The sequence below is a fragment of the Budorcas taxicolor genome, chromosome 15 (genome assembly GCF_023091745.1).
Source record: "Budorcas taxicolor isolate Tak-1 chromosome 15, Takin1.1, whole genome shotgun sequence".
In the NCBI taxonomy this organism is placed as follows: Eukaryota; Metazoa; Chordata; class Mammalia; order Artiodactyla; family Bovidae; genus Budorcas; species Budorcas taxicolor.
In genome coordinates, this window is record NC_068924.1 from 64,944,164 (window position 1) to 64,962,537 (window position 18,374).

At 45.8% G+C, this 18,374-nt stretch overlaps 1 protein-coding gene across 1 annotated transcript in view; it reads left to right on the forward strand.

Annotated features, from left to right (window-relative positions):
* Positions 1–18,374, forward strand: part of PRR5L (proline rich 5 like) — a 53,646-nt gene that overhangs the window by 5,813 nt on the left and 29,459 nt on the right. The window contains exon 3 of the mRNA XM_052653196.1: positions 11,259–11,307. Coding sequence (XP_052509156.1) covers positions 11,259–11,307 — 49 coding nt within the window. The remainder of the gene's footprint in view (positions 1–11,258; positions 11,308–18,374) is intronic.

Sequence of the window (18,374 nt, forward strand, 5' to 3'; positions counted from 1 at the left end):
CACAGACACTCAGAGTATACCTGAGAACATGAAATGCATCCCAGACTTTATAGGACCTGGTTGTCCCTAGTTAAATAAGTGAACCCTTGTCTGCAAGAGGCAACATGGAAATAAACACAGCTGCCTTTATTTCAGGAATTAAAACACCAAACAGGCGTGCTAGTCTCTGGTTACATTCAGACAGACAGGTTTTGGTTTTTCTTCTCTCTCTCTCTTTCTCTAAGAAGACCTGTTCACAGAATGCAAGTGCCAACTCACCAGCATTGAGACCCCACCAGGTGGGATGAGGGGCAGAGGCAGTAGGGATGAGGGAGGAAGATGTGGAGGGAAAGAAGGCTGTTACTCTCAACCCCATTATTCAATCAGGTATGACAGTTCTATGTGCAGGAGGATTCCTGCCAGATTCCAGAGAACTGTTTAACTTCAGAGAGTAGCTCTTGGTAAGGGATGAAGATTAGACCAGCTATGTGACCATGGCTTACCCAAGTCTCTGCTCTTTGTTTTACGAAATGAGGAAAATGACATCAGAATCATAGTGATTGGGAGGTCTGAGATAATGCCAAAAGTGTTACTAGGACAAGAGCTGGTGTCTAATAGATGTTAGCCATTATTATTTGTATTGTGAAAATTTAGCAATAATCAAGTGATAAATGCTGGCTGAGTACCTTGCATGTAAGCACAGGGCAGTGTGACCAATTGCCTCGTGAGCAGTACTGTATAACGAGTTCTCTTATTGTTTGGATGAGGTGAGCTGACTTTGAACTAGAAAGATCCAGGCCAGGCCCCTCCAAGAATGTGCTGGCCTGGGAGTGAGGGTGAGGCTAAGTTCTTACAAGGAGAGCCAGCTGTTTCTCCTTTCTGCAGAGGAAAGACCAAGAGGAAATGACTCTCAGTTCTTCATTCTACTCCAGCCAAACAGTAATAAACTTTGATGGATTATCCAAGTCCAATGTCAAAACCTAAATCAGCTTCCCCAGGTTACCCCAGCCAGCCCTGGCCATCTTCCTAATTGTGGAGTTAGTGTGTTCCCCGGGAAACGTGAATTCATGTAAATATTAGCCAATGCAAAGGATCACCAAAAAGGTAAGTTTTATATAACTGGGTCCCGAAACGCAGTTGTTACAAATGGTTGGTGTTTTTTTCTAAGACATGTCTCCATGTCTAAAAAATGAACTCCAGTTTAAACGTTGGCAGATAGACTTTGGGGTAGTTCTGAGGAAGAACTCTGGACTAAGGATGGTCAGGTTCTAAAATAGATCATTAGATCAAGAGAAGGATGCAGAGAACTTTTAAGACCAAATTCATTAGGAATTGTTGTTCAGTCGCTAAGTTGTGTCCAAGTCTTTGCAATTCCATGGACTGCGGCACTCCAGGCTTCCTTGTCTTTCTATCTCCTGGAGTTAGCTTGAACTCATGTCCACTAAGTCAGTGATGCCATCCAACCATCACATCCTCTGTAGCCCCCTTCTCCTCCTGCCTCCAGTCTTTCCCAGCATCTAGTTTTTTTTTTTTTTCCCAGTGAATCAGCTGTTTACATCAGGTGGCCACCTCAATAAAGTGGCAAATTTTCCCTAAATTAAAGCCAGGGTTCATGGTCTGTCAATGTGAAGACTATGAATCAGATTATTTTCTGTTGAAACTGCCTTAGAAAATGACCCCTCAGAATAGACATAGTCTAGTGAAACCCTTGTTATCACAACCTACAATTCTGTCTGCCCTGGCTTGGGCTGGACCTGAGTGTGTTCTTGGGTTAAATTCTCTATGGGGCATCAGTGTGGTTTTGAATGCCCGTCTCCAGCCTCCATCCTAATGTGGCTTCATTTTGACAGTGGGGACAAGTCTGGGTTAGAGGTTTGGGTCTCAGGAGCTTTCCCAGGAAAAAGAATGGCCAAACTAAGACACGGAAGCATGCTCCTGCTAAAACATTCTTTTCAGTAACTAGTCCACAGATTGTAAAGTTAGGAAAGTGTGAGAAAGCTACTGTTTATGTGTCCTGGTTCTTAGGAATCTATGCAAGTAGGTTCTTAAAAGTGCTTTCAGTTTGTGGTTGGTGGGAGGTTGGGGGATAGACATAGAGAGAGGAGTCATTGATGCTTTCCTTCATTTCATCAGTGAATATTTGTGGACTGTCTGCCAGATCCTGGGGCAGCCGTTGAGGTGGGTAATTCTTGCTCTTAGGGAATGTACCACAGATTGAGATGAAGGAACTGAATCAGCAGCTCTCAAGCGATATTTTAAGTCAGGTGGTGGGAGAGTCCAGAGTCCTGGGGAAGTGTGAGGTGGAGAATGAGTACCATTAGATCTGGGAGAGGGCACCCTGTTGAAATCTGTAGGATGGGGTAGGTGAGAGTCAGGTAGAAAGGGCACGTGAGGAGAGAAAAATCTTGCCACCCGTCTCTCCATACCTTTTCACCCCTCCTTCTTCCTGGGGAGATTTTTTTTTTTTTTCCTCAGCAGAAATAAATGCTCACAGATGGAGGTTTCCGGAAACCAGAGATGAGTTATCTGCAGCTGGCCTAAGGCAGGAAACTCACATTTTCCTTCTCTCTCCAACCACCCTGCTTCTGTTCTTGTTGGGAGGGAGGCATCGTGAAGGAAACCCCAGAGATTTTCAAGGAAAGAGGAGGTTCCAAGAACTGAGCTCCATCGCTGACAGGTTGGAGTTGAAACGTCCTTGTTCTGAGTCAGCTGGCCGCCCAAGTCCCAGAGCAGAGCTCCGCCTCAGCTGGGTCCAGCCCTGGGAGGAATCTGTTGACCCAACTGAGACCTGCAGCTGGGGCAAGAGCTGGGAGGGGAGAAGAAGAGAACCCAGATGGAGCCCACAGGCTGGCAGAGGGGACCGGTCTGAGTCAAGATTCCGTGACGTAATAGCAGACTTCAGTAGAACATTGATTTAGTGCGTGCCAGGCTCTGTGTGTTAACGGTAAAACTCACCACACTCTTGTGATCTGGGTGCTGCTGTATTTTCCTTTTACAGATGAGGAAATAGAGGCACAGAGAGGTGGGATAACTGGCCCAGAGTTTGCAGAGCTAGTTAGCAGCTGACTTGGGCTTGAGCTTCCCATGTTCCTTAGCAAACAGTCAGTGAGGGACTTCCCTGGTGATCCAGTGGTTAAGAATTCACCTTCCAGTGCAGAAGATGTGGGTTTGATTCCTGGTCGGGGAACTAAGATCCCACGTGCCCACTCGTGGCAGCTACTGAACCCAGGCTGCACCAAAAGCTCCTGCCTGCAGCAGCTAATACCCTACGCAGCCAAATAAATATATTAAAATATAATTAAATAATTAAAATAATATTAAAATAAAATTAAAAAACAGAAGAATAAGAACACCAACAACCAAAAAATGGTAAGTGGGCTCCAAGAGGCGCATGATGGGCATTGTCCAGATTTAAGCCTGATGCCCCTGGACAGAGGTTCATGAACAGATCATCAAATGGTTGGGGCATTGTCTTCTGAGAACCCTCGTTTGAGAGCCCTTCAGGCAAGATCTTTCTGGCCCAGGTCACTCAGATTTGACACCGTGTGTCTGCTCTGGTTGAGAAAGAGCCTTATCTTTGGGGGCGGGAAGAGTAATTTGAGGAAAGCAGCTCATGAGAAACCTCCAGGGCCAGCCCATGCGGTGACTGGCCTGCACAGCATCTGGACATCTGCCCTGAAAACCCAGGGCTCTCTGGAAAGTTTACACTGGGGAGCGCTGGACTTGGAGCTGGTCAACTGGTCGGCGGGACCGAGATCTGGCTGCTGGCTTCTGCAGAGTTTGCTGCAGCTCCGCTGTTGGTGTCCGTCTGTGTCCCTCACTCACCTTTTCTGCCTGCCCCTGTGGGCGTGGGGGCGGGTACCACTGCCTGATGTTCAGGTGGGCCTCTGTTTGAGTTGGGATTTGCTGGTGTGTATGGCCTCAGGCAAGGCTATGAGTGTCAAGTCTCCTTCTTGTCTTCAAATCAAGGATAAATTCCTACTTTAAAGGCTACTGGAGAATTCCAGATGCTTTGTGCCAGCTGCTTAAGCACAGTACGAGCGACATAATGTGTAGCTCTGGAAATGCTCGCTGTCAGCTCTTTCCATCTTTTTCACTCTCCCCACTGCCACCCATGCGGTGCAGAATATAAAGAGGTGTGAGAGTCCTAACGTTTTATCTGAGTCATGCGCACAATCTCTGATGGGCCCTTTTAGAATGGGGGCCTGCGAGGAAAGGTCGTTTCCATGTTTTCCTGCTTAAAGGATGCCGCTGCCTTGAAACACACCCTGCTGTTGACGCGAGGTGGGTGATCTTGGGAGAATTTAATGATCAAATTGGAGAGGCACTGACTAGCTTAGGATCAGGATCCTGTAAGGTCCCCTCTGTTCCTGGACCCTGAGGGTGTCTGGCCAGATCCTGCCAAGGGGCCTGGGGCAGCCGCCGATTGTCATGTGGCACAGAAATACTACACAACTGATAAACGGTTTCCCCCGTCGTGCTGGCTAGACTTTAGCCCCAAGGCACCTCTCTCTAAGCTGTTTCGTCATCCTCTGGAATTCTGCTACTTTGGGGTTTGTGCTCAGGGGAGATTGTGGCTCATATCAAAGGTGGTTTCTCTGCGTCATTTCTTCCACTTCCTGCCCTAGTCCTGCCCTGCCTGCCACTCGGTCATCCCTCTGCCTCTCAACTGGCTAGAATCCAGCTTCTGTGCCTCATTTACCGTCGAGCCCACAGAAGTGGGAAGTTGAGTTGACAAGATGGTGTGGGGTGAGATGGCAGGCCTGTGTAATAACAGGAAATTCTGTCATCTGGGGTGTTGTCTCACCCGGTCAGCCTGGCGGGTGAGAGGGTGAGATATCACAGATCAGGGAGTGAGTGGTTCCCCATTTCTCCTTGTTATGGCCCTTTTGGCTTCTGACTGAACTTCATGCCCTGTTTCCCTTTTGGGTTGAGTCCCACAGAAACATTCACTTCCCATTACTCTCAGGTCCCCACTTCCTTCTCGTTCTAGCTCACTGGCTGCTGGTGGTGGTGATGGTGATGATTGCGGTGGTGATAGTAATGGAGGGTGATGATGCGGGGGTAGTGATGGTGGTGGTGGTGCTTGTAACGAGTGGTGATGGTGGTGGTGGTGTTGGTGATGATGTGGGGGTATTGGTGGTGCTGGTGCTCATAATGTGTGGTGATGGTGGTGTTGGTGATGGTGATGGTGGTGATGTGGTGTGGTGATGGTGTTAGTGGTGATATGGTGTGGTGGTGGTGGTGGTGGTGGTGGTGATGGTGGTGATGGTGGTGGTGGTGCTAGTAATGATCATGGTGATGATGGTGATGATGGTGACATTGGTGATGGTGGTGTTGGTGATGGTGGTAATGGTGATGGTGTTGGTGATGGTGTTGGTGATGTGGTGTGATAGTGTGGTGATGGTGGTACTCGTAATGATGGTGGTGATGATGGTGATCGTGGTGACATTGGTGATGGGGGTGATGGTGGTGTTGGTGATGGTGATGGTGGTGATGTGGTGGTGGTGATGGTGGTGTGGTGCTCGTAATGATGGTGACGGTGTTTGTGGTGACATTGGTGATGGGGGTGATGGTAGTGTTGGTGATGGTGGTGGTGGTAATGGTGTTCATGGTGACATTGGTGATGGGGTGATGGTGGTGGTGGTGCTCGTAATGATGGTGGTGGTGATGGTGATCGTGGTGACATTGGTGATGGGGGTGATGGTGGTGGTGACACTTGCCAAGCTTTGTGGTATGCCAGGCACTGTTCTATAAACTCACCATTCAAAGATTAACTAATTTAGCCTTGCAGTAATTCTGTGGAGTGGGTAGCTTTATTATCCCCAAATTCCAGTTGAGGAAACAGGTACAAGGGATTAACTTGTAAGTTAACTTGTAAAAGATATTGCTAACCACAGGGTTCAGACCTAGGTCTTAATGAAACTGCACTCTTAATGAAACTCTTCTCCTCTCTATCCTAAGCCCACTGCACACCCTCTTCAGTAACCTCTGAGGTTCCGTTTTCTTGTGTCTAAAAAACAGAAATATCACTATCACCTAACAGTTTTGTTTGAGGCTTAAATGAGGAAACACATGTACATTATTGACAGTGGCACCTGGCACTTAATAAGTGCTCAGTAAACTTTAATTGGGAAAAAAAGTTAGGCTCCTTCCTAGGAGCAATTGGTTTTTTATTCATTATTATTAATTGCTCCAATATGTAATTACTTTCCTGTTTCCTGGGAAGAAACTATAGAAAAGGATGGAAAAAGAGGAAGGGAGGCTGCTGACTTCTGTGCCTCTGTGCCCAGGAGAAACGTGCATCCAAGGTTTTGGGAACCAGGTTTGCCATCTCTTCTGTATGGAGGGGACCACAAAGCACAGGCTCTTTAATCCTGTCTTCTGCTTTTCTCTTCTTTCTTGTACTTTACAAGCTAAAGTGGAAAACTTAGTGAGGAAGATTATAGAGTTGAGTGATCCCTCTGTGGATTTGGATCTGTGCATCCCTAATGTCTTGATGCTTTCCATTTGGGGACAAGATGGTACCCTGTCTCCTGAGGGAGTGGTCCCGACGGGGAGGAATCAGGGTCTGAGCTCTTCTGTCCTCCTCTCCTAGCACCTCACACCGTTTCTGACACACAGTAGGTTTTCAGGAAATGCTTGTGACTTGGTGGAATTAACTCCTGGGGTCCCAATGCTCTGTCAGGCCCCTGTTCCTGTTTTGGTGGAGAAGCTACTGCCAAGTTCCCCTTGAGATGACGCCTCAAGACCGAGAGGCAGAAAATCCCTTTCTCTCACTTCAGCTAAGGCCAGGGTAGAGTTTTTCAGAAGTGCACTTTCCTTGTTAACCAAGTGCAAGCAGAGCAATCACAGAGTATACAAATCAATGGCGGATCCTGCACTGACTCAGCGGCTGACTGCTCTCAGCTTGGCCAGCAAGCTCTGACCTCACCTTACCCCGCGCTCTCTGTGTTAAGATCTCGAGTTACCCGCCCTGGGGTGGGTTTGCACTGGCAGATTCTCAGGCCTTGTGGGATTCTGTTCCCTGAGGTCAGTCTGCTTCCTGATACGGTACTTGATGTGGGAACACATTCCCACAATTCCTTCTCGGCCTCGAGCCATCCGCTGGTAACCTTGGTGGTGGTTATCGTTAATTAGAAACCATCGTTTTTAGGGTTTTTGAGTAGGACATGTTCACCATGTACTCCCAGATTTTAAATATCTAAGGAATCTCCCTTCCCTGTACTCCAGAAACCCAGTTCCTACGCCCCTGCCAAAGATCACTTTTATTATTGTCGTTTATTGGCTATTCTTCCAGAGTTCCTTTATACATACAGAAGGAATACTTATGGAAAAGCAGCTGGGGATACTTACTTGACACTTTATATGAGGCCCACAAACTGGGGTCTGATGAGGTGATTTGGTGTCTATAGCACTTCATCTCCCAACTTCAAGGAATAAAGTTTGCTAAAGTGCTTTGTTGCCCGACTTAATTTCTAGTAACAGCTTCAACCTTTTTTTTAAAAATTAATATATTTATTTTAATTGGAGGCTAATTACAATACTGTGGTGGTTTTTGCCATACATCGACATGAATCAGCCACGGGTATACATATGTCCCCCATCCTGAACCCCGCCTCCCACCTGCCTCCCCTTCAACCTTCTGTAGCCTCCTGTGTCCATGGGGATTCTCCAGGCAAGAATACTGGAGTGAGTTGCCATGCCCGCCTCCAGGGGATCTTCTTAACCCAGGGAATGGACCCGTGTCTCCTGTGACTCCTGCACTGCAGGCAGATTCTCTACCACTGAGCCGCCTGGGAAGCCCCAGCAAAGTGTTTTGTAGCCCGACAATTTCCAGTAACAGCTTCAACCTTCTGTAGCCTTCTTTTGGGAGAGAGAGAGGGGAGAAGACATTTATAGTGCATTTACAGATAATTTTGAAAATGCATGTGTGTTTTGCCTGTTTAAAAATTAAGGTACTCTGTGTGTGTGTGTGTGCACGCTAAGTCGCTTCATTTGTGTCCGGCTGTGTGACCCCATGAGCTGTAACCTGCCAGGCTCCTCTGTTCATGGGATTCTCCAGGCAAGAATTCTGGAGTGGGTTGCCGTCCCCTCCTCCAGGGGATCTTCCCAACTCAGTGATCAAACCTGTGTCTCTTACGTCTCCTGCATTGGCAGGCAGGTTCTTTACCACTAGTGCCACCTGGGAAGCCCCAAGGTACCATGTATTTTAGTTCAAAGGGCCACTTGGACACCAAACCATATAGTTGTGAGAGAACAGCAAGTTAGAGCAGATTTGACAGATGAATTTGTTGATATTGTGTAAATAAAAAATGATATATATATATTTTTTCTCTTCACATATTATACATACTGTTCTGCAAACAGTATGTATAATTTTTTTAAGTTTTTTACTTAAAAAAACTTAATGTAACATAGGCATCTTTATATCATCATTAAGAGCACTTCTTTATTTCCTTTTGGTTTATTTTTTGTGGTTACTTAGAACTTCATTGTATGAGTGAACCAAATTTTTATGAGCACTTTATTGGTGCAATTTATGTTAATCCCTATATTTCATTGCAGCAAAACCTTCTACATATATGCATTGACTTTGTCTAACCAGTAACATGTGGAGACAGAAATAAGACAGGATTTTGTAAGGGACAGATAGCTTGCTGATTTACCCACCCAGGCCAGTCGAATGTTGATTTAAATGATCAGGTAAGGTCCGTTCTGTTCTGGTAACTGTAATAAAAATACCTCGTGGAGAGGGTTTTGAACTTGGGATTTGATAAAAGGACAATTGCACGGTTCTCTTACAAGACCTCATTATAGTCCATTACGTTTAATGTATGTAAAGCGGATTTCCACACCTGTGTCTGCTCCCGCTTCAGTAAAGAACTGAGGACCACCCTCATCAGTGTGGTGGGAGCACCTGTTTATATTCTGCTTCTTTATTCATATCCACGGCATCTTGCTGCCCTGGCATGGCTGCTGCTAGCTTCTGAGTCCTTTTTGCTATACCTTCGTCTTGGCAGTTGCAACAAGTTCACACTTTAATCTCTGCGCCTTTATGAGCTGGTTTCGATCTCGAGCTTTGTCTTCTTGTAACGCTCTGTGGAACTCTGACGTTGGCCATGGCTTGATGGAGCCCTGGCTGAAACCTTAGGGTGCTGTGCCATTCCTGTCACTGGCAGGGGAGGAGATGTCTTGAAGTCCTCAGTTGGGTAGCATCACGATGCTCCCAGGGTGCCACTGTGAAAATCCCTGGGCAATAATCACCTGCTTAATCACGTCCAGTCCCAGTGAACAGTGATTACGCCCCTGCCATGCTCCAGGAGGTTTCCATAGCTCTTGACTTTGAAGGCCTACTCTTACCGCTGAACTCTCTTTTTCTATTTTACCTGAAGTGTCTGCATGAGCACAGTGTTCTCCCAGTGTGGCTTCCTTGGGACACCAATTTCATAGCATGCAATTTAGTCTCAGAACCGTGTTGACCCCTCCACATTGTGGGCCCCAAAGATACACTTGAGCAGCTCTGTTACTAGTAACTGACTATGGGGACTTGTTTCCCCCACTTTTTGATGAAGCTTGGCTCCTTCACCTGTGGTTTTGAGACTTCCCAGTGGCCATGAAGACCTTGTTGGGAGCCAGCAGCCGGAAGCAGCTTCCCTGCCTCTTCCTGTCCCAGGGCCTCCCCCTGGGACCGCCCACTTGATTTCCGTGTCCGATCTGAGAGATGCCTCTAGCCTCGAAGACCAGCTGGGAGCCACCTGCAAAATCTTGGCCTGGTGACCGAGGAAGACTTCCCTGGCTCGGTCAAACCTGCCCACATGTTGGTGAACCTTAGGTTCTCTGGGTGGGGTGGCCTTCTGATCTCTTGGATCAGAAAATGCAGTTCTCTTGGGTCTCAAAATGCAGTGTCCACCACAGACACATCTTCAGTCCTAGGAAAAAGAAGGTATTTTCCTTGCTCAGTGTGGGTTTTCAGCATTCCAGTGTTCTTCATGGTACAAAAGTTTAGGTCATGGATGTTTCTTCGTCTTGTGACCCAATCTTGTTGTGTCTATCTTCTGCACCTTGTGACATCTTGCTGTAACAACTTCCTGTTTATCTGATACGTGGGAACGCGTTGTTTTGAGGAGTTAAAACCTAGTCGGTGTGGTCAGAAGTTTGAATGTTTGCTCCTTAGTAACCGTGGCTGATGGGATGCATAAATAAAGTCATTGGACGTTCTGAAGGCTTTCTTCTCTAGGGAACTCACTGGATTCTTGGCTTCAGCTTCCTCACCTTGTTTGGGTTAAATTAAAGAAAGAGCAGTAGCAATGGTCGCATGATTTGTCTGAGGGAGAAGGAGGTCTGGTGCCAATACCCCTGTTTTTCACTTTCTTTTTTTTTTTGGTAGCTCTTAAGGCTCTTTGAACTTATCTTGGGAGTGTATTGATTAACCTACTGTCTCTTCATAACCCTCCCTGCAACGATGTAAGCTCCTTGAGAACAGAAACCTTGCCTGTCTGTTCTTGCTCTCGTCTTGTTCTCTTCTCGCCTGGTGCTAGAACACTGTCTGGCACATAAAGGGCAGCTGAATCAATGTTGGTGCTGGATAAATAAAATAGACCCGTTCTCCTCTGAAGGACTTTTCAGCTGCTTGGGATGGGCAGTGAGACCACCGAAACTATGGTCCCTGAATATATTCTTCTATGAATTTTCGAGGCAAGACAGGGTAGAGTTATGCAAAAATGTTGAATTTGCAGAAGAAGTTTGAATGTTAGCTATGCCACTGACTTATTTGGGAGACCTCTCTGTGCCTCAATTTCTTTATTTATACATGAGGGGTAATAATTGCTCCCCCACACACATACTTTCTAATACTTGGATGAAGAATGTATGCAAAATGCATTTTAAACCAGGAAGTCTGCAAACATGGGGGAATTAATTACACAGTTGTGGTATTCCTCTTCCTTATCTTTTGCTGCACGTGAAGCAAGGTGCCCTGGCCTGCCTCCACTTCTATTAGAAATAGGATCCCCTGTGGCTGCCCTCTGGAGATGGTTTACCCATAAAGTGAATGAAGGAGCAGAAGTCCCTCTAGGATTCCCATCCCCTCCCCCATTCTCTAATAACCTTGGTTGGGGCAGGGCATTCCTAGGGCCTAGGAAAGCACAGTCCCTTCCCAGGACTGGTCTCAGCGCCCGTGTCGCTGGCAAGCATGCCAATTCATTGTGCGTCCCTGAACTGGACTCCAGGAGCTGTAACATCAAGGACTGCTTGACGGTGTTTCTCTCTCTCTCCAGGCGGCTGCTGAAGAGTGAACTTGGATCATTCATTACAGATTATTTCCAGGTAAGTTCTGTGCATCTTAGCATGGGTTGTATTTTGCATGTGGGTACATGGACCCTAAGGGGTGACTGATACAGTACACAAGACATGCCTTCAACATCCAAAATTACGTATTCTGAGTTCCTCCTGTGTGCTGGGCACTGCGGTGCAGCGGCTGTGGAGGCATACAGGACAGGTGTCCTCGCTCTTTTGGAGATTATAGTCTCAGGCAGCAGTTCTCAGGCTTTTTGGTCTCAGGAACCCCTTTATGTTCTTAAAAACGATCATTGATTTGGATTAACTGTATCTTCACCATGATAGAAATTAGACATGAGAAGCTTTACTGTGTCCCTTAATTCATTCAAATAATAAACCTACTGCATGTTAGCATTAATGACATTTTTATGAACAATAACTTTTTCAAACTAAATGCAGAATTGTGGCATTGTGTTATATGCCTGCAAATTTGCCTGCAGACTGGATCCTCGAATCGGCTTCATCATCAGTCTATTGTGATAATGCACATCTGGAAAATATTGCACAGTCTCCGGAAAATTCCACAGTACACTCACGGAGGATGCAAGGCAAATAACAGCTTAGTGTTGTTAAGAAAATCGTTTTGACCATGTGGAAGAGGTCTGGGTGATCCCCCAGGGGACCCTGAGCCACACTTGGAGAACGGCTTCTCTACTGCCATTCCCTCCCACCCAGTGGATGGGACCTAATTGAGTGTAATGATATGTCCCTTTAGTGAAGTTCTTTCTTGTCATTAAGCCTGTCAGTCTGTTCTGTTAAAGGTAGAATTGAATCAGACAAGCTAACATCCCTCCTGCCTAGACATTGTTGTCATGCAGCTAGTGAACTCAAGACTCCAGTTTCAGTCACAGATGGTTTCTAACCCACTGGCACGAGCTGGCTTCCTGACTCCAGCCAAAGGCATGTGGTGGGAGGGCGTGGGGAGGTGTCATGTTAACTGAGTGGGTGACTTCCACGAAGTCAGAGCTGAGTGTCTGGGGCAAGCTGCTTCACCTCTCTATGCCTCAGTTTCCCCATCTGTAAAATGGAATTAAAAAAAATGATCTACCTTACAGGTCCCTGCTCGGTCCACATGAAATAATGCATGCAAAGCACACAGCACATAGTGTGCGGGGCCGGGGCGGGGGCAGCAGGGAGGAATGCTTAGAGCCAGACTGCCTGGGCTCAGCGCCCAGCACGGCCACTTTCTAGCTGTGTGACCTTGGGAAGCCACTTTACCTCTCTTATTTTAGTGTCTTGTTCTATAAAAACAGGGGTCATAGATTGTAACCTTATAGGGCTGTTGTGAGGACTAAGGTAATTATTATTTGTTAAGTGTTCGAATAGTGATTAGTACAGAGTAAAACAGAATAATGTGTTCATTAAATATCTATATAATGTTGACCCTTGAACAACATGGGTTTGAATCACAAAGGTCCACTTGTACACGTTTGGTTGATTTTTTAATAGTAAATACTACTGTATTTACTGTAGGATCCATGGTTGGTTGAATCTGTGAAGATCAAAGATCTTGGGAAGCAGAAGACTGACTACAAATTATATGCAGATTTTCAAGTATGTGGAGGGTTGGCTCCCCAAAGCCTCCCATGTTGTTCAAGGATCAGCTGTATACATATTCTTTATTCTAAAGTGTAATCCACCCATTTTAATGGGAAAGTGACATAAAAATCCATAACAAATTGGTTTCAGGTTGGTGATGTTATTCTGTGTCCCAGGTGAGCATACTTTTCAGACAGTATAACGAGTTTGTAGGTTTTAAAAACAACACAAGCAGCCTTTCATTTTCTTTGCATAGATCAGGAAGCTTAAACTTTTATGTGCACTTTGAAAGAATGACAAATGGCAGTTGTTACACACACCCACACACACACACCAGAAAATAGCCACTTGGCCATTCTAAGTCTGGACAAAGCAAGACCCAACAGAAGCCCGGAATTCAGTCAGGTCAAAAGTCTCAGCAGCTTGAAAGACAACCCCTGTCCAGGGAGAGAGACAAACAAAGATTAAAGAAGAGATAATTAGTCACAAATGTGAATCATTTCAATTGCCCTTGACTCAGAGGTCAGTCTTGTCCACACTCTCTTCTCTGGCTGTCTCTAGTGACTGAGTTTTAAATCCCACTACAGAAGTGGTTTTTCAGTCCCTCCTGGAGAAACCTGCAGGCCTAGCTGCCTTCCTCATTGACATTTGAAATAGACAAGGTTACCCTGTGTGGTTTCAACCAGGTTTGAAGTATCAGTCATTGCTTGGCTTTGGGGGCTCCCCCTTGGATGAGTGGTGGAGGGCTTTTGGGTGGGGATTTGTTTATCTGGGAAGCCCTGAGGTTTCGAGGGCAGTTAGTACTGCTTACAAAGTGTGCCAGACACTTAACAGCTGGTAACCACATGTCATGTTTTATCTAGAGCTTAATCAGAGAGACTGCTTGGTGACTATTGAGTCTCCTTCTGGGAGTTTTTCATGATTTCACATCTGGGTTTTTCCTTAGTTTAAGGTGCTAGATTGGAACAAAGGCTATCCTAGATACTGTTTGTTTGTTAAAATGTTGGTTTTAGGTCTCATGCGAGCACAGACCCATTTTTTAAAATGTGTTTGATTCTCTAGTCCCTAGAAATTACCTAGCACATAGTAGATGCCCAGTAAACTTTCTTGGGCTAGAGGAAGGGGTTGTCCACCATGGATACATGAGAGATTTGAGGAGGTGTATGGTATGGAGCAGCCTTTGCCTTCGTGGTGTTTCCTTATTTTCCTTTGGCACTTCTGATCCTGCCAGGGAAAGTCTTGGTTTGCGCCCTTGTGTCTGTTATACTCCTGCAAGACTTGATGATCTTTGTTGTTTAAGGAAGAGAGAGCAGGTTTCACACTTAGTGTCTTCAGCCAGAAGCACTTCGAGTTATGTAACATCGTTTAGTTTGCACTGAGTAGATCCTTGAGTTACGTTCTGTTTATGGTAAATGGGGTTGCTATGGTTTCTTTTTTAAACATATTTATATTTTGAAAAAGTGGATTGAGGGGAACTTCCCTCAGTTCCCTGGGGGTCCAGGGGTTAAGACTTCGCTTTCTAATGCAGGGGGTATGGGCTTCTGGTCAGGGGGCTAAGATCTTCCATGCCTTGGGGCCAAAAAACCAAAGCATAAAACAGAAGCAATATTGTAACAAATTCAATAAAGACTTTTAAAATGGTCCACATTTAAAATATATATTTAAAAATAAAGAACGAAAAAATGGATTGTTTGAAGAAAAATAGTATACAGGAATAACAGTGTAATGCCTGGCCCTGGTTGTGGCCAAGTGGTGACGGTGGTTCAAGAGAGACTCAGGTTTGGAAAGTCCTTCGCCAGGCACCCTTGGTAATGGGCTGGTTTCAAAGCCACGCCGAGAATAGTTCTTCATCTGAAGAGGGAAATCCAGGAGGGAAGGCGGATAGAGGCAACCTCAGCCTTCACACTCAGTTATCAGCTGTAGTTTTAAGAGGGACAGTCAGGATGGGCTCCAGAAAAAGCATTCCTCCAGAAATAAGGAGGGGGCAAGGTCTGGGGACAAATGAGGAATGAAATCCGGGGGTGGACTGTTGCAACCCCCATGCCATGGACATGGCTGTTGGGTAAGGTGACAAGTGGGCTCCGCTGTGTGGAGGATCAGATGACCACCCTCCCAGACATCTGTACTCAGCAGTGAGGTCTGCCTCCTGGTATCTAAACCCCCATTCCAGAGATCACTGTTTGTAAAATCCATCACTGGGGCTCCACTTTTGAAAGTGAACATTCTCATTTTGCAGCTTTAAAAACAGACGGTCTTCAGGGAAGAGTAATGAAAATGACCTGAGGTGAGGGAAGGGGGAAAGCAGGTAGGAAAATGGTGCTTATCTTATGCCTGCACACAGAGAAGACAGCCCGTTTGATTGGCAAAAGCACAGATAGATTTCCAGAAGACACCGGCCAGAAAAAATCTTTGACATTTGCAGTATTGATTTTCTTTTTCTTTGGTCTGTTTTGAATTGCGCCCAGAAGGAAAATTGGGGTTTCCGACAGGAACTCTATCCTAGAGACAGCCCTGGGGGGGTAATTGGTTTCTTTTAACTCTGGAAATGGATGATAGGAAATGCTCTGCATTTTTCTCTTAACTGACTAGGTACCTTAGTTCGGGATGTGGGGATGGGAAGAGTGGCAGATAGCACTTTCTGTGTTTCTGCATCTGCTGGCTGTGTTGTGTCTGTTGGAAGCTTTTCCTCAAGCCCAGAAAGTTAAATTATTTTTGGTGGAACCAGAGTTTTGCTTGATACAGAAACTCAGTGTGTAGTCAGTGACTTTCAACAAGATTTGTTAATCACTCAGTCATGTCTGACTCTTTTGTGACCCTACGGATTGTAGCCCACCAGGCTCCTCTGTCCATGGGATTTTTCCCAGCAAGAATAATGGAGTGGGTTGCCATTTCCGTCTCCAGGTGATCTTCCCAAGCCAGGGACTGAACCCACGTCTCTTGCATCTGCTGCATTGGCAGGCAGAGTCTTTTCCACTGAGCTACCTGGGAAGCCCTTGAACAAGACACTACCTAGCAAAAGGGGAAATTTGGCAACCACACTTGTCAGTAGGTCACAGATGGCCTAGTAGTGTGTGATACGAATGTTTCCATCTTCTTCTCATATCTGTGAGTCTCAGGAGGCCAGTTTCCCATTAACTCACCATTGTCAGAGAGGATTCATCAAGGGCATGGGGCACGTGGCAGGAAGCTGAAGGAGAGACCCATAGAAGCGTCCTGATCACCATGGAGTATGAAGTGCAGGGCTGTAGATACATCCATACAGGTAATACAGAACATTTTGTTAACTGAAGCCCTGAGTGGAAGGTAAAGGCTTAAAAACAGGCCCCAAATAAATACATTGTTTAGGTACAAAGATAGGGCTTGTAAGAATCCAGAAAAATTAGGGTGGAGAAACAATAAAGAGTGGGGGAAATAATTTTTGCAGTTTCCAAACCCAAATGGAATAGGGTACAGAAGTTTAAACTCTTTAATCCACTTGGGAAGGCTAGAGTGATTCCTGAAATGGGAAAAAAGATAAATTAGGAGGGCTTCTCAGGTGGCGGTAGTGGTAAAGAACTAGCCTGCCATTGCAGGAGACATAAGTGACTCGGGTTCGATCCCTGGGTCGGGAAGATCCCCTGGAGGAAGAAATGACTACCACTCCAGTATTTTTGCCTGGAGAATCCATGGACAGAGAAGCCTGGTGGACAACAGTCCATAGGGTCACAAAAAGGCGGATATGACTGAAGCAACTTAGCATGCAAGCACACAGGTAGTGAGGGACAGTTCCCATATACTGCTTTGAAGGTGAAATTGGAGCCAGGATCCAGAGGGGCTTTAAACAAGAGGAGCCGAACTCCAGGATGAAGATGGGAGAGATGGGGAGAGGATGATGTCTTTAGGTGAGAAGGTCATTAGAGGTTGCATTTTGAATTTGGCCAGCTCTTGGAAGAGAGGCCTTACTTACGTACAGAGTCTATGAACACTGGGGTGACCTAACGCTTCCCTTGGCTGCTGAGAAGGGAGAGAATAAGTTGGCATAGTCTGGGGGCTTCCAGTAGGACCCCTAGCTCTTTCAGGGTGCCTTCTGTGGGGTTGCCCACCACCCAGCCTCTTTGCTGTGCTTAATCTCCTCGGCAATTACTTGAATTTTGTACAATTATTTGAATATTTTTATTGGACTTTCCTCCAATTTCATGGAGATAAATGGAAAAATGAGTCTTGAAATGGATAACCATAAATCTTAATATAAGTGAGAGAAAGATGGAAATCTGTGGACATGCTGAAACAGCAACTCTTTAGCCTCGTCAGATGAGGTTATTACACGTTCAACTGTTAAAGAAGGAACATGTACATACCAAATGCTGCAAATATATCACTCGAAGATGAGCTCCAAAAATGAGGTGTAATTAGGGATTTTATCATCTAATGCTCTATGGAAACAGAACTCCCCCTTATAACACGTCAGTGTCTTGTCCCACATGCGTCTGTGTTTTTGGAAACCCATTATGGATGAAATTGGGTGACTAGGCTGGGAATGGTAGGAGACGGGTTTAGGGAACCAGTGTGAGAAGGGATGGAAGACAGAGCTCGATGCTGGACACATGAGAACACCTAGCACTTCAGTGGCCTGAGAAATAAAGACTGAGGTGGGAAGGCCGAAGAGTATTGTTAGACTTGGAAAGCAGCAGGGGCCCTTTCTCGGAGGCTGTTCTACAACTCAAGGAATACAAAAATAACCATCATACTAGCAAAAGCTAATATTATCCAACATTTATGTGTCAGGCATTGTTCTAAGCTGTTGGTTCTCAAAGTGTGGTCCTCAGACCTGCATTTTCAGCATCACCTGAGAAAGTGTCAGATAAACAAATGCTCAGGCCCCTCCTCAGATGAACTGAATCAGAAACTGTGGGGTTTGGCCCAGCAGTCTGTGTTTTAGCAAGTCCTCAGGGATTCTCGTGTGCGCTCAAGTCTTGAGAACTGATCTGAGAACCATTCCTGCACTAAGTCATGTAGACCTCCTGACAGGATGAGGAAATTTTCATTGTTATCGTTTAACACGTATTGCAGCTGAACCTGGGGAAAGAGAGGTTATCCACTATCATTCAGCTTATAAAAGCGTGCATGCTAAGCCGCTTGAGTCGTGGCTGACTTTTTGTGACCCTATGGACTGTAGCCCGCCATGCTCCTCTGTCCATGGAATCTTCCAGCAAGAATACTGGAGTGGGTTGCCATGCCCTCCTCCAGGGGATCTTCCCGACCCAGGGATCATACCCTGTGTCTATTGTCTCTTCCATTGGCAGGCTGTTTTTCTACCACTAGCGCCACCTGGGAAGCCCAGTAAAAGGTAGAGCATAGATCAAACCCAGGCCATCTGGCCACGAGAAAAAAATCTTTTGGATTATATAATTTAAGTGTTAAAAATGCCCTGGAGACATCCCCTGAAAAACCCTGGAGAAGAAAAATTTCAATGCTTTTAAATTTTATATTTTCAGTATCTAGCAAAACAGACATGGGACTGTTTCCCTGCTTCCTCA